This window comes from Ascaphus truei, chromosome 2 (assembly GCF_040206685.1).
Source record: "Ascaphus truei isolate aAscTru1 chromosome 2, aAscTru1.hap1, whole genome shotgun sequence".
Taxonomy (NCBI): Eukaryota; Metazoa; Chordata; class Amphibia; order Anura; family Ascaphidae; genus Ascaphus; species Ascaphus truei.
In genome coordinates this window covers 348412854-348427615 of record NC_134484.1, presented here as the reverse complement: position 1 = coordinate 348427615, position 14762 = coordinate 348412854, and the positions used below count along the sequence as shown (strand labels likewise).

The 14762-nt window shown below is 42.6% G+C and overlaps 1 protein-coding gene across 1 annotated transcript in view; it reads right to left on the bottom strand.

Annotated features, from left to right (window-relative positions):
- Positions 1 to 10894, bottom strand: part of NFE2L3 (NFE2 like bZIP transcription factor 3) — a 37156-nt gene extending 26262 nt beyond the window's left edge. Inside the window, exon 1 of the mRNA XM_075586812.1 lies at positions 10006 to 10894. Within this exon, the coding sequence (XP_075442927.1) occupies positions 10006 to 10533 (528 nt within the window). The 5' untranslated portion in view covers positions 10534 to 10894. The remainder of the gene's footprint in view (positions 1 to 10005) is intronic.
- Between the last annotated feature and the right edge of the window lie 3868 nt (positions 10895 to 14762).

Below are 14762 nucleotides of genomic sequence, written 5' to 3'. Positions count from 1 at the left end.
ATGCAAAACCGCTTCAAATTCTTCAAAAACGTACATTTTTTTGTCTTGCCTCCTTCAAAGTGGCGAGATTGGTATTATGAGTTCCACCTAGGGCCTGGAATGTGGGGTTTACGGAGAGAGCAAAACCCGTATCCTGGCGAAAGCCCTATTTCAGCCTCTGGATGGAGTTAGCACCCATCGTCATGGTGATTCCACTTCAAAAGCAAGTGCAGTCCGGGCGTCTTGGCTGTTAAACCGTGCAGTTTGTCACTTTTTATAGACGCGGTTTAAACGAGGCGATTTGTAATACAGAATACCGATTTCTGGCTAGTTTTAATCTGCTACTTATGACCGTGCACTTTTACAAGGACAAACTCACAGCTACTAGAATATTTCCGTGTTTGTATATGCCTGTGTGTCTTTGCCTATGTACAGTATGTGTGTGTAGGAGTGTGTATAAGCATGTGTTTTTATTAAAACCACACATACTTATACACACTCCTACACACTTAACAGGGCCATCCTTAGGGTAAGCTGAGCAAGGCGGCCGCCTCGGGGCCCACGCTCCCATCTGTCGGCGCCAGGTTCCAACTTTCATCCAACCGGAGTGGGGAGCTGGAGAAGGGTGTCTGTGCCACCCCCACCCCCCACCCCCGCCAGCTCCCCCCTCCGGTCAAAAGTTGGAGCCCAGCACCGACAGGAGGATGAAAAGAAGGGAGCGTGGATCCCCTGGACCGGCAGAGGTAGGTGTCGGGGTGTCTGGGAGATGTGTGTGTCCTGTTACCTTCTCCACAGTGGGCCACCTCCTGCCAGAAGAGGGCTGCTCGTCTTGGTAAGTCCCTCTTTTGTGTTTTTTTTTTACAAGGGGACCCCACTGGCAGCGTGCCACCTTGGTCCCTGCAAAGCCTATGCCATTAGTTCACTTTGATCCTAGGAGGAACCGCACTTTTCAGTGCGCCTTTCATGGAGTAAACACATTGACCATTGCACAACTCAAGTCAATCACGGTCGGTGGTGAGGGTAAAGCTAGCTTATTACAGCTTAATGTATGCCCTGAGAGGAGAAAAGTGCCTATATACCACTTACGAACTTAAGATGGCAAAAGACTGAATGAAACGCCTCCATTTGCTGCCAGCAGACCACACTCTTTAAATAGACATAAATCAAAGTAATTGGCGATTGTATTTCCCTGCTGCCAAAACATTGCACTGGTTCAGAAACCCAACGCTCGCTACATTAAAAACATTTTATTTCATTTTAAAGTCTCTATACTGAAAGTCAGTAGCTATTTTAAAAAGATACTCTGAAAAGGATACACAAAAAAAAAACAAAAAACACTGAACTTAAAGCAGCAAAACATGGGAAATTAGTTTTTTTTAAATAAATCAGTTCTACAGTATTAGATAATAGCGACTGATTAAAAAAAAATGTATTCAACTCTCAGTGCCATTTTTAATGCGATTTCAATAGCAGGTTTTAGCCCACCTCCCAAGCCGTGCAACATCTTTGTAACACTTTTCTGTTTGGGATAATTTGTTGCAAATGTTCCCAGCAGTTTGAGCTGCAAACTGTAACAATAGATAATGTTACCTTAGTAATACAAGGATACATTGTAGCTGCTGAGTTACACTGACTGAAGCAGCCATTATGTTAGACACACAATCAGGATTGTGACAGATTTATAACGGGAGCACCAAACGTTTGCCAGCTTCGGTACGAATGTAGAATGATACATGGTCACATGCTTTACAGGAGGGGGAATGGAAAGTTGTATTGCTGCTTTAAAGAAGCAATTGGCACGGTTACCCAAAAATGTATGTATAGCTTAATTTATATAGCGCCATCCATGTACATAGCGCTTCACAGCAGTAATACATGTGACATAATAATATAACATATAATAGAATGAGCGGCTCAGTGAGTAAAGACACTGACTGGCACAGAGTTTGAAGCAGGGAACCTGTGTCAGCTCCTTGTGACCTTGGGCAAGTCACTTTATCTCCCGGTGTCTCAGGCACCAAAAAAACATAGATTGTAAGCTCCACGTGGCAGGGACCTGTGTCTGCAAAACGTCTCTGTAAAGCGCTATGTAAAAACTAGCAGCGCTATACAAGAACATGCTATTATAATTATGGGAATACGCAACTCAGACATAAAAGTAACATTAGGAAGAGGAGTCCCCGCCCGAAGGGCTTACAGTCTATATATTTATTTTTATATGAAACTCCTCTTCTTACACCAATGAGCCCTTTTCTGTTTGAGCCCAAAGTTATCGAACCCTCAAAATCAGGGTCCCAGGAATGATATCCAATTACCACTGTGGATTGCCATACAAATCAACAAGAAAGATACAATTGAAAGGGATCATTTTGGGGGTATAAAGATGCTTCGGAATATATAATTCGCTGTAAATGTATATCGGGAGAGGATTGCTGCTTTATATATAAAAAAAAAATACAATCTGAGGTTTTCATTGGACTTTTAAAAGACTTAACAGATGTGACATGAACAAGAATGGCAGATGCATGCAGCACACCATAAAAAAAGACAAAATTGATATCACCGGTGCTCCTGGTCCAGGGAATCCCAGACAGTACTCCAGACTCAGCAAACCAAGTTTGAAACAGGACGTTACGGATTTGTGCTAAACTAATTTAATCCGGATTTTTATTTATCCGGAATATTGGCTGAATCAATTCGTTTTGCAAAAAAGCCGTAGTCTCCTGTTTCAAACTTGGATTGATGAACAAGAATGGTACATGCATTGTAGGCTGATTATATGTATTTACAAAATCATAAAGCAGTATGAACAGGACCTATTTGCGTAGGAATTTAGAAACTCTGAGTGATTATACATTTTTTTGGGAATAGGTTCGGACTACAAGCGGTGAATATAAATGCTTTTTCCTGCCATTTTCTTTATTGCTCTATAGATATCATTGTTCCTTTGGGCTTTAAAGCTGCAGACCAAGCAATATCCTTCATTTTTTTTAATTACATTTTTTATATATAAATCTGTTCTGTACTATGAGAAAATACTTGTAGCATTAAAAAAATAATAATAATAATTCAGAATGACATTTTAATGTATTATAATGTAACAAGCATTTTTTGTTTCTATAGCAACCATTTACAAAGTCACATTCCCTTCCTCTTCTGAAACAGGCTCTGGCACACCCCTTTTTAAGCCCTTCCCGCTCTCTAGCAGTGCACCAATTGTATCTAGTGACTGCCTGGTCACGTGATCTTCCCCACAGAACTTTGCATCTTTGCTCCTCTTCTGCTGCACTGACAGCCATTTAGTGAACTCCCGAGCAATCACAGGAGAACATATCACTCTGCAACTTTGCTAATTACTTATAATTGTGTGGATTGTATTGATGCACATATTAATGGGAAAAAACAAAAACAACAGCAACTTAGATTGCTTTAAATCACTGAGTTTTGCGGCACCCAGGCTTAACACATTACATACAGTAGTTTCATTTTAAAGCTACGAAACAGACTCTATCTTTAGAAAATGTGACTGTGTTAGAGCTAAAAAGGTTTCATGTTTTGTTTTACAAGAAGCAAAACATGGCTGCCATTTCCTTCCAGGGAAGCGACAGGAAATCAGCCTTTGTGATCAAAGGTCTCCTTCACAATAGTAGAAAAGTATAAATCAAAATGTGATTTATTTTCATGAAGCATTATTAGTAGCTATTCCTGTTTAATGATAGAGCAAGAGAGAGCTTAGCGGGGCGAGGATGACCTAAAGTGTTTCTTTTTTCTTTTATTAAATATGCAGAATTATAGTTTTCTGTGGTCTGACAGGTTCTTTTAAACAATGGAAATATATATAAACAGACACATCACTGCTGAGTACAGTCAATAAAGGGCTGCAGACATATATGTAAATAATGTGGCATGAACTTCCCTGCTCCAATGACTGTATTATGTCAACGATTCAGAGAGACATAGGAAGGCAACAGCAAATGTAACCCAGGAGGCAGGGACTGCCTTTAGGTTATACCTCTTCTTCTAAAAGTTTCCTCAAACCAGCATTTACCCCAGGGGGGATAAAACAGAAGACAGAAGTGTCACTCCTCTATGCTCAGGCCCATGGCTGTTGATTTGTAGTGGGCTTTCCCCACCACACATGATGGGTATATGCCCAGCATCTGATGCAGCACGTCACATTCCACTGGTCAAAAGGTTCTTTTGAAAATGGACATGCTCAGCAACTAATACTGGCATGTCAAATGATATACGTCTCGGTGAACAGAGGAATATAATACATGCAGACCCTAAATTATTAGATATATAGTAATGTGACTGTTGGCCTTCTTTTCTCCCCCCCAACCCCCCTCAAACACCATAGAATGAATAATTAATGCTGGTTATTAGTTAAGTTACTGCTGCCCTCTGGCATGTTTAGGGGTTGTTTTAAATCGTATTCCTCATAGAAAGATTAAAATGTGTGTATGGAAGTTGATTAGGACTCGTGTACCAATTCATTAACTTAAAGATATCAAAATAAAGTTGAAATGGACACTCACAGGTACTTAGAATGAATAAAGAGATTTAATTAAACACCCGTTTCAGTCTTATTCCAGGAGAAAGGTTGAGGAAGATCCTGGAATAGGACTGAAGCGTTGGGTGTTAAAGAAATCCTTTTATTCATTCAAAGTACCTGTAACTGCGTATATACAGACACACACACACACACACACACACACACACTCTCTCTCTCTCTCTGACGCCGGTGCGCGCCGGGCCGTTCTGACCTCAGCGCACGCCGGAAACTGGGCCCAACTTCCGGCATGCACCGACACGAGAGAGGCCTGGCGCACACCGGCGTCAAAAGAGATGAAAGAGAGAGTGAGGGGGAGGCAGTCAGCCCAGGGTACCACAGGCCTGGGACCATCCCCAAGGTAAGTATGTTTTGTATGTATTTGGGGGTGGGGGTATTTCTAGTATGTATTTGAGGGGTGTGGGGGGGTTTATATGTATTTAGGGGTTGTATGTATTTGGGGCGTAGGGTGGGGCCCTGGGAAATCTGTCGGCGGCCCTTTCTTTTAGCATACAATGCGTCTACTGCAGCCAGGGATTCTGGGAAATCAGATGCAAATGAGCACATGTATACATATCAATATACAATACAGTATGCTCATTGTGGAGACAAGGGGAGTGAAAGTATATTTATCATACAAACCAAAAGTAGTACCAGCACTCTCTGTCTCTTAGCTAACGCTACTGAAGAATACCAGTGGAATGAATATGAATAATTTTAATAAACCTCTGTCCTCTGCTCCTCGTGCCCTGTGGAGTGCTTGGGACACAGCAGAGTTGATAATATACACCTGATGTTATTCATAAGGATATAACGACGCCTCCATATACAAGAAAAAATGTATTACCTGATTTAAATACATTAAAAACATGTGGATGGTTTCGTTTTGCCCGTGGATACAAGTCCACACAGTGAGGCTCAAAGTACACATGGAACTTTCAATATGAAACTCTGCTACAGTATAAGTAATAATGAAAGCAAATGATATTGTGAAAGTCCCCTTGGCTCTAAGCTGCAACGTGAGAGGTGCTTGTGAATCTAAATCAAAAAAAGGTAATCACTTAAAATCGGCAGCTGTTTCCCGAAGTTTTGGTATATACTAGTAGGCCTAAATATTGTCCTTGTCACTTTCCTGAAGACAACACTTAGATTGTAAGCTCTTCGGCCAGGGACTCCTTTTCCTAATGTTACTTTTATGTATGAAGCGCTTATCCCTATTATATCACGTGTATTACTGCTGTAAAGCGCTATGCACATGGATGGCGCTATATGAAGATATATATACATACATACATACATCAGGCTACCAGCCCAGCTTCACTCCCACAGACCAATACGAAGTCCTGACCTCAGCAGACCGTCCTATTGGATGACCCCAGCGGCTTTCTTCATTTTTGCAGTCATTCTACCAGCAAATGAAAACACACATTTCTTGGGGACCAGGGGGTCGGTCTCTGGAGCTTCTTCTTTTTGCTGGTGCGTCGCAGCTTCTTCGTTTTTGCTCTATTTTACTTCCGCAGGCGGCACGCCGAAGGACAACGATCAGCTCCAGAATTCAATAAGTCATAAGGTACATCTGACTTTGTGTAGCTATAGTCACTTACCTTATTGGAGAAGACATATGGATGTCTAGGGGAGTGTTTACCAAGTGTACCAAGGATACATAAGAATATTCTACGCCCTTTGTTTTCCTGGATGCTGCCCACTCTGATGTGAGTGAGACGAGGTAGGCGTTATCTTATTACACATTACTGGTTACCCCCGCAAGTATACTCCATATACATATCTATGGGCCTGATCCTATCCACATATTTCATAAGAAGTTATCTCAAAGTTTAAAGGAGACCACTATAGTCTCGTGTTGCTGGAATATTTTTGAGCCCCAGATTCCACCGAACTTTCTACCTCCAGAAACTTACCTGATTCCAAGTCCGACAGAAGGCAAAACACTACAAAGTTGGGGATTGCTGCTTTAGACTACGGCTCCAGTCCTCACTGCTGCACGCGCGCCTGGCGTCATGGCGGCGTGCGCACAGTTTAAAGCCGCGATCGGCAATCTGTAGGGAGCTCTAGGGGAGCGCGGGGCGGGGCCATGACGGGGCATATCTGCCCTTCCATTGGTGTGCGCCGACCACGTGATCAGGTCGCGGCACAGGAAGACTTCCCTGCCAGCGTATGCGTCACAGCGCTTTGTGCGCCCACACACACAGCCACTGGGGCCTGCCCGATTGCGGGCTGTGCTGTGTGGCGCGCACGCCGGAGCGCGTGGCGCAGCGGCCACTGGGGACCTGGCCTTAGTCTTCCAAAGTAAGGGACAGCGCTTTCACCACATATGTACAGGTTATATGGAAAGAGTAAATGACGTTGCCCAACTTATTCAGTGAAGTTATTTTTACTGCAAAACTAAATCAAGTAAAGAAGCACCATTATGGGTCAGTTACTGCTGTTGTCATAACATGTGAAAGAACGACACAAAATTTGTTCAAACTTCTCTTCTCTCCCCCAAAATCAAAATAAGTCTGAAATCGATGTATTTATTAGAAAATCGTTTCTTATTATTAAATATCTGTAGCTTAAACCGTGCCATGGTACTAACTGAACCTATATATCAGGTACACTACATGTTTTTGGGTTCCAGCTGTACCTATTAAACAGAAAGTTTTTTCTGTGTGGTAAGATGCATACTGTAGGTCAGGGGTGCGCAAACTATTCATTCTGCGCCCCCCTAACTGCTCTCTCCCGCTGCTCGCGCACCTCCCCCTTTCCTGGTGCCCGATGTCTTCTGACGCCGTGTTGCCATGGCAACGTGATGGCATGTGACCATATGGCATCATTTGCCGCCGTGTTACCATGGCGACGCATTGCTGGAAGCCGGCGGAGACCAGGTAAGGGAAGTTACAGAGGCTTTGCGCGTGCTCCCCGGCATATAATTTAAATGCCTCTGTAAGCACCGCGCCACCCCCCCCCCAGCAAATTTTGCACCCCCAATTTGCACACCCCAGCTGTAGGTTAAGAGACTTCCATAAGAATTGCTCTATCAAGCACAAGTAGAGGGACTACAGTAGTACCTATGTGCAAAATGTCGGAGGAACTTTACCTAAATTGCAGAGTAGAACTGCTCCTTACATAGCATCTATTAGGGCCCCCAACTAACATGTGGGTTCTGGGAACATCCCTTGAAAAATGCAGGTTAGAAAATATTTTGACCTCACCCTGGCCCAAATACCAATATAAGAACTTATTCCACTTACCCAGGCACAATGCAAGGGGTCAACACTCTACTTCTACTACGAATTAGATTGTAGTGCACCTGTGTAATATAGGCCCAGATTCACTAAAGGTTGCTAAGCTTTAGTACTCCATTGGTAAATGGGAGTTAAGGCATGCTAAAGCTTAGCACACTTTAGTGAATCTGGGCCTTAGTGAGGAGTGAGATAACCAACAGTTTACAATGCATTGCCTTCTGTATAAGTGCATGTACATCATTGAATTGTGAACAGTACATGGCCACACATCGCACCTTATTGAATAACAGTGTAGGAATCTCCAAAGTTACTATGATAGTTGACAACCGTCAGTGTTTAGAAACTGTTACTGGCACTGCAAAATGTCAACTACTTTTTAAAAACCCCATTTGACTACAAGATCTGAAGCCTGTTAGTCATTTTGCTGAGTATCCTCAATACTGTCTAAGCAAACTTACCCAAAACAAGGAAAATATGACCTATGAAGATTAAATCACTCTATCCTGTTGAAATTAAGAGTACTACTGCTTTTGTATGATTCTCACAATAATTATTTCATATTTGTTCCTCTGAAGCAGTGTTCTCTGAAATTTCCAGGTAATTTGAAAATTGTACCAAATACAAGAGAATTTACAATGCATCTGATCTCAGATGCACTATTAGAGAGGGTTGGGGTTCCTTACAATGCATCTGATTTCAGACGCGCTATTAGAGAGAGTTGGAGTTCCTTACAATGCATCTGATCTCAGACGCGCTATTAGAGAGGGTTAGGGTTCTTTACAATGCATCTGATCTCAGACGCGCTATTAGAGAAGGTTGGGGTTCCTTACAATTGATCTGATCTCAGACACGCTATTAGAGAGGGTTGGGGTTCCTTACAATGCATCTGATCACAGATGCGCTATTAGAGAGGGTTGGGGTTCCTTACAATGCATCTGATTTCAGACGCGCTATTAGAGAGAGTTGGAGTTCCTTACAATGCATCTGATCTCAGACGCGCTATTAGAGAGGGTTAGGGTTCCTTACAATGCATCTGATCTCAGGCGCGCTATTAGAGAAGGTTGGGGTTCCTTACAATTGATCTGATCTCAGACACGCTATTAGAGAGGGTTGGGGTACCTTACAATGCATCTGATCTCAGGCGCACTATTAGAGAGGGTTGGGGTTCCTTACAATGCATCTGATTTCAGACACGCTATTAGAGAGAGTTGGTGTTCCTTACAATATATCTGATCTCAGACGCGCTATTAGAGAGGGTTGGGGTTCCTTACAATGCATCTGATCTCAGGCGCGCTATTTGAGAGGGTTGGGGTTCCGCAGAACTTCACAATATAATTATACGGTTCCTTAATCAAAAAATAAAGGTTGGAAACCACTGCTCTGATGGTTCACATCTGTGGTTATGTTGCAACAGATGAGAAAACTGAACTTTCAAGTTCACAGAGATTATACACCCATCATATGTAAATTCACAGCATGCGCTCTGAGGGGTAGGCATGCCAAAACAGCATACTATTGTTCACCAGTTCATTTCTAGGTGACACAAAAAAACTCCATATAAAAATGTACTCTGTAATAGATACTCCCACAATGTATGCAGGCAATCCCATTAAGTTACAATGATAATAACATGTCTTTATGTACACTGCACTTGCTTTCCAAGGGAGGATCTTTTCCAGACCAGTTCTTTCAGTAGGGCTGTGTCTGATGTCTATTTCAACAGATAGGAATCAGAAGTGTAAAACTAAAATGGACAGGGTGTGGTACAACATATATGATCATTTGATAAACATTGTGGCAACAAAAATGAGGTAGATGACATATTTTCGTTAAATAAATAAAATGTGTGTAATGCAAACAAGACACGTGGAGAGCAGGCCCATCTACCCACTGTGCAGAACAGATTTTGAGCACTACCATTTGACAGATGTTGAATTCTACATGTGAAAGAAAACCTTCCCACCCCATACATCCTTAACATGTGTTACAAACCTATAACTGTATAGATAAATATAAAAGGTGTATATGGGTATTGATAACATCACTATCCATCAGAGGCCCATTCATGTGTTACTATAAATTGAACAGATTCATTCATCCTGCATCCCCCTTTGAAGTAATTGTTACTCCCCCTAACAATACTGTACCTTATTTATCGCTCTCCAGGAGACCTAAATGAAAAAGGAGGTGGATGGAGCAAACACGTCTGCATTGATGGGACTCATTTACCTCTTTGGTATAATCAGCTGGGTTTGGGGTGGCCCCCGCCCCAATGTGTGGCTGGGATGGGGTTGCATGCAGGTTGCTGCTCCTTGCAGGTGGCTGGCTGGGGCCTTCACTGCTGCTGCTGCTGCTGCTGGTGGTGGGATCTGCGCTGCTGTCCTCACTGAGCAGCGCCTGTGCAGCACTGCCTGATCCAGCCTCAGCATCCCCAGGCACTGCATGCACCAGCCAGGCGCTCACCTCAGTCCTGGGGACGCGTGTGCCCCCCAGCGCCCTCACCTCCTCCAGCAACCTCCTGGCCGCGAAGAACGAGGAGGAGTCCAGCTCCGGGCTCTTGGGGTGCAGGCTGATGGACCCGTGCCAGGTGTCCCTCAGGCGGTGGAAGGGGATTTGGGAGTAAGCCGAGCTGCTCCCTAGGATGATCTCCCGGATGGGGGGCAGGTAGGAGTCGATGTCCACCCTCACCCCGGCCAAGCTCAAGAGGATGGTGAACTGCAGCAGACCTTCTGTCAAATACTTCTTCAGATCCTTCATGGTCTCCCTGCCGGGCCAAGGGAGGGGGGAGGAAACTTCTCAGCTCCGGCTGGAAGTGCCCATCCGGGGGTCTACAACAAGGGGGCCTGGGGATCAGTGCGGGCTGCGAGCATAGCAGCCGGGGGGACACTAATTACTGTCTGTGAGTGTGTGTCTGCAGAGAGAGAGAGAGAGGGGCAGTGCTAGGGAGCAGCCGGCGGTGGTGTTGCCCTGAACTGGGAAGGAGACAAAAGAGCACGCCGGCTGCTCCACTCCTCTGCAGTGTGAGACACAAAGACATCAATGCACATACACAACACACACACACACACACACAATGCCGGGCATAGCTTCCCACAGCAGGGCGGGAGGCTGGGCGGCAAGAGAGAGAGAGAGGAGGAGCTGAGACTACTGAAGAGGAGGGCATGAGGGAGGGAGATCAGTAAGCAAGGCTAGGTATTATATAACACAACAGTAGTAGCCCAAATGTAACTCTTCTTATCTCACACAGACCCCCATAGGATAATATACAGTGGTACTGCTGGTGAAGAATGTCGCAGAATATATCACAATATAGCCCAATGTAAATTCATATTCAAACACAATTTATAGGATTCAATGGCATTGCTGGCGAAGAATGGCACAAAATATCCCAGCAGAATATCACAACATATCGCATTATGGGGACTATGCACTAAGCAGTGATAACTGCTTTTAAGAGCGATAAGTGGCTTTTTAAGACCGATACAGCCTGCTGCGCGATTCACTAAGCAGTGATAACAGCGCTTTATCGGCCTTAAAAGGCATTTTTTCAGCCCTGTGAAAAACGGCAAACGTGCCGTTTTTTGCCAGTCAGCGGGATTCACTAAGCATAGATAAGTCAATCGTACTTTAAAAGCACGCCAGAATAACGCGCCAGCTAAAGGCTGCCGCAAAAGAAGTGAACACAGTAAAAAAATCGTTGTTTGCCTTTTTTCAGGCACACCATTAATACAACAGGCCGGCGTGTGTCTCGGGTGATCCCCGCGGGAGTCCCTGCTGGCCTGCCATAACAATCGTGTGCCCCCAAAAAATAAACAATACTTTAAAATAAATACAACCTAACACATACAGTACAGTAATGGGCAAAATTACTATTATCCAGATATGGCTAATGCCCATTTGCCCATTTAAATGCCCATTTAATGCCTTTGCCCATTTAAAATTCAACATTAAGCAGCATAAAAAAGTAAATAAATCTTGCACTCACCCCTGCCAAGCTGCCACGATGAAGGCTGTCCTCATCCTCATCACTGTCTATGTCCTCCGTTGCTACAAACAATATAGAACAATAAAAAAAACAATCTAATGTCCCCTAACCCCTTAATCACCTTAGCGGTTAGTAACCACTATAGTAATTAAGGGGTTAACCCACCCTCTGCCACTACCTCCCCAGGCAACCACCCCCACCCTTCACCCATTCATTGGTACAGTGGGTACATCATGCCCATATAATATGGGTGTGATTTACCAATATACAAAATAAAATACAGCACATATCATAATAAAACACATCACATAGCAAAATCAAACACAGCACATATCAAAATAAAATACAGCGCATATCAAAATTAAACACACCACATATCAAAATAAAACACATCACATAAGCAAAATAAAATACAGCACATAGCCAATTAAATAGATAACAAATGACAATTAAACAAATAAATGGCACAGTGGGTACATGATGCCAATATAATATGGTCATCATTTAACAATATGTCAGTCAATGGTCAAACTAAAATAAACAATCACAAACAAGATTCAATGCCATCCAAACAATCAGAAATTAAAAACAAATCAAGAAGTAAACAGAACTAAATTACCACCAATCAATTAATACAATCCAAAATAAAGACCACAATTCACAATTAAAACACCAAAACAAAACCATTATGAAATAAATGAAAGCTCGAAGTTAAGACTATCCGACAAAATCTAACTACCAAAAAGAAACCACTATTAAAAAGCAAACCTCCCCTGAAATAAACTATTTAAAACACCACTAAAAATTACATCACTAAATAAAAATATAATTGCCCAAACATTTCTAAACAAACAAGCAAAATACATTTAAAATACATAAAAACAAGCATTTGCAAAAACAACCATTGATTGTCTCCTGTATGTATGTATATCCATGGAGACATACATACATACAGTGGCAATGAAAGGGCATCGGAAAAAAATTCAATCACAATAAAAATAAAAATAAAAAACCTGTAAAAGAAAAATAACATACATTCAATTTTTTTTACTTACTTTTAGATGTCTTCACCCTCCGATTCCCGGGGACACCACAAGCTCTCGAACCAATCCACGAACAGGGTAGAAGAACAAAGTTCTATAATAGTGCTGCTAATGACCAAGGATGGTAAAGGTATAAATAATCTTGATTGAAGAAGAATAATAAACGGTAGGTATTATACACAAATGAGTGCTGGGGTATGCAGGTGGGCGTAAAATAAAGACATATATATAGTCCTGGTGAGTGCTGTAAGCGGAGGTATATATAAGCCCCACCACATCACTCCCAATAAGGACAAAGTCTATAACCGCCTATGAACACCTGTAGTGTACCTCCCAGTAATTGCTGCAATGTAAAGACTCACGTGAACCATGCCCGTTTTCTTCTGATGTGCGTGCTTCTGCTGGGTTGAGTAGACGGTCTGGTAACCACAGAATGCGGCAATGCAGAGCACAGCGGAACAACAGGCCTCCTTAGGACAGCAGCGGTGAAATAAAAAAGATTCTTTATTGACACGTCATGGTCCATACCTGTCTGCACCATGACGTGTCAATAAAGAATCTTTTTTATTTCACCGCTGCTGTCCTGTGGAGTTCTGTTGTTCCGCTGTGCTCTGCATTGCCGCATTCTGTGGTTTCCAGACCGTCTTCTCAATCCACGAACAGGAACAGGCCACAGGTAAAAAAAATCCAAAGTCTTTTTCTTCTTTCTTTTTCTTCATCTGTAATTTGTAATCCGATTTCGGGGTCTTCGGGGGGCTTCTTTTTCTTCATCTGTATCTTCTTACATCTTCTGTAGGCACGCCCTTGAGGTCCTCTTGGTGGAGGAGGTCCTTCCTCCTCGGCTTCTTGCCGTAAAATGAGGCAAATGGTTCCCATGGCTCTGATTGGCCAATGAAAACCATGTGCCTTTCTTTTTTTTTTTTTTTGGTGACGTTATGTAAAGGAAATGAAGCCAGCCAATCAGAATGGCTGTGCTTCCTTTCCCTTTAACATGACGTCATCAAAAGCAACATGGCTTCCGTCACATGGTACTTGAGCCAATCAGATCGTGGGAACTATATCCCCAATCGCATTGGTTGTAGTAGACCATGACAAAGTTGAGACATTAGGGGGTCTGGCATAACAACATAACAGCATTTAGGATGAAGCCATTTTGTGTGAATATTTCAATCCGCCATCTTGTCTTGTCTTTGTGAGTCTAATTTCTGTGTTTCATTTCTGTATAAACAAATGTGTGAAGCAGAGAAAGGAAAGTTTTCGCTCTTATTGACTCTTCCTCATCCAATCAGCTTCAAATTGAAAGTGTAAACAGGCTAAAAGTTATGAGAACCCATGAGATAAGCTTAGATTCTTGCAGTAGACTTATTCTCATAACATATTGCTAGGCGACAGAATAGGCACATCCCATTTAACCCCAGAATGGTTTCTAGCTGACAGGTAGTTATACAATAGTGTTATGTATTACAAAATGACATCAACTTTAATATTGTTATGTATTACAAAATGAGGTAATGTTTAGTGACGTGCAAGCCCCCCCATAAAGGGGTGGAGCTTTAGGATTTAGGGTATAAATATATGGCATATCGTGTTATTATTTAGAGGGCTTTTGTTTTGAAGCTGTCTCCGTTGTGCACTTGACTTGAATAAATTCACGTGTTATTCTGTTTCAAAATAACCTCACACTGTGTTTTTTATTTACGCTTTCCACAACCATGTGACAGAATTTTTGGGAGAAAGGATGTGACGTCATCCAAAGGGAGTCACATGGTCTACAACAACCAATCAGATTGGGGATATAGTTCCCATGATCTGATTGGCACAAGTACCATGTGACGGCAGCCATGTTGCTTTTGAGGACGTCATGTTGCTTGTTCAATACATAAACCCCTAAATCTTTAAACAATATTTTTATACAAAAGCCTTTGAACTTTTGTATCAACACACTTGGTTCACTGGTT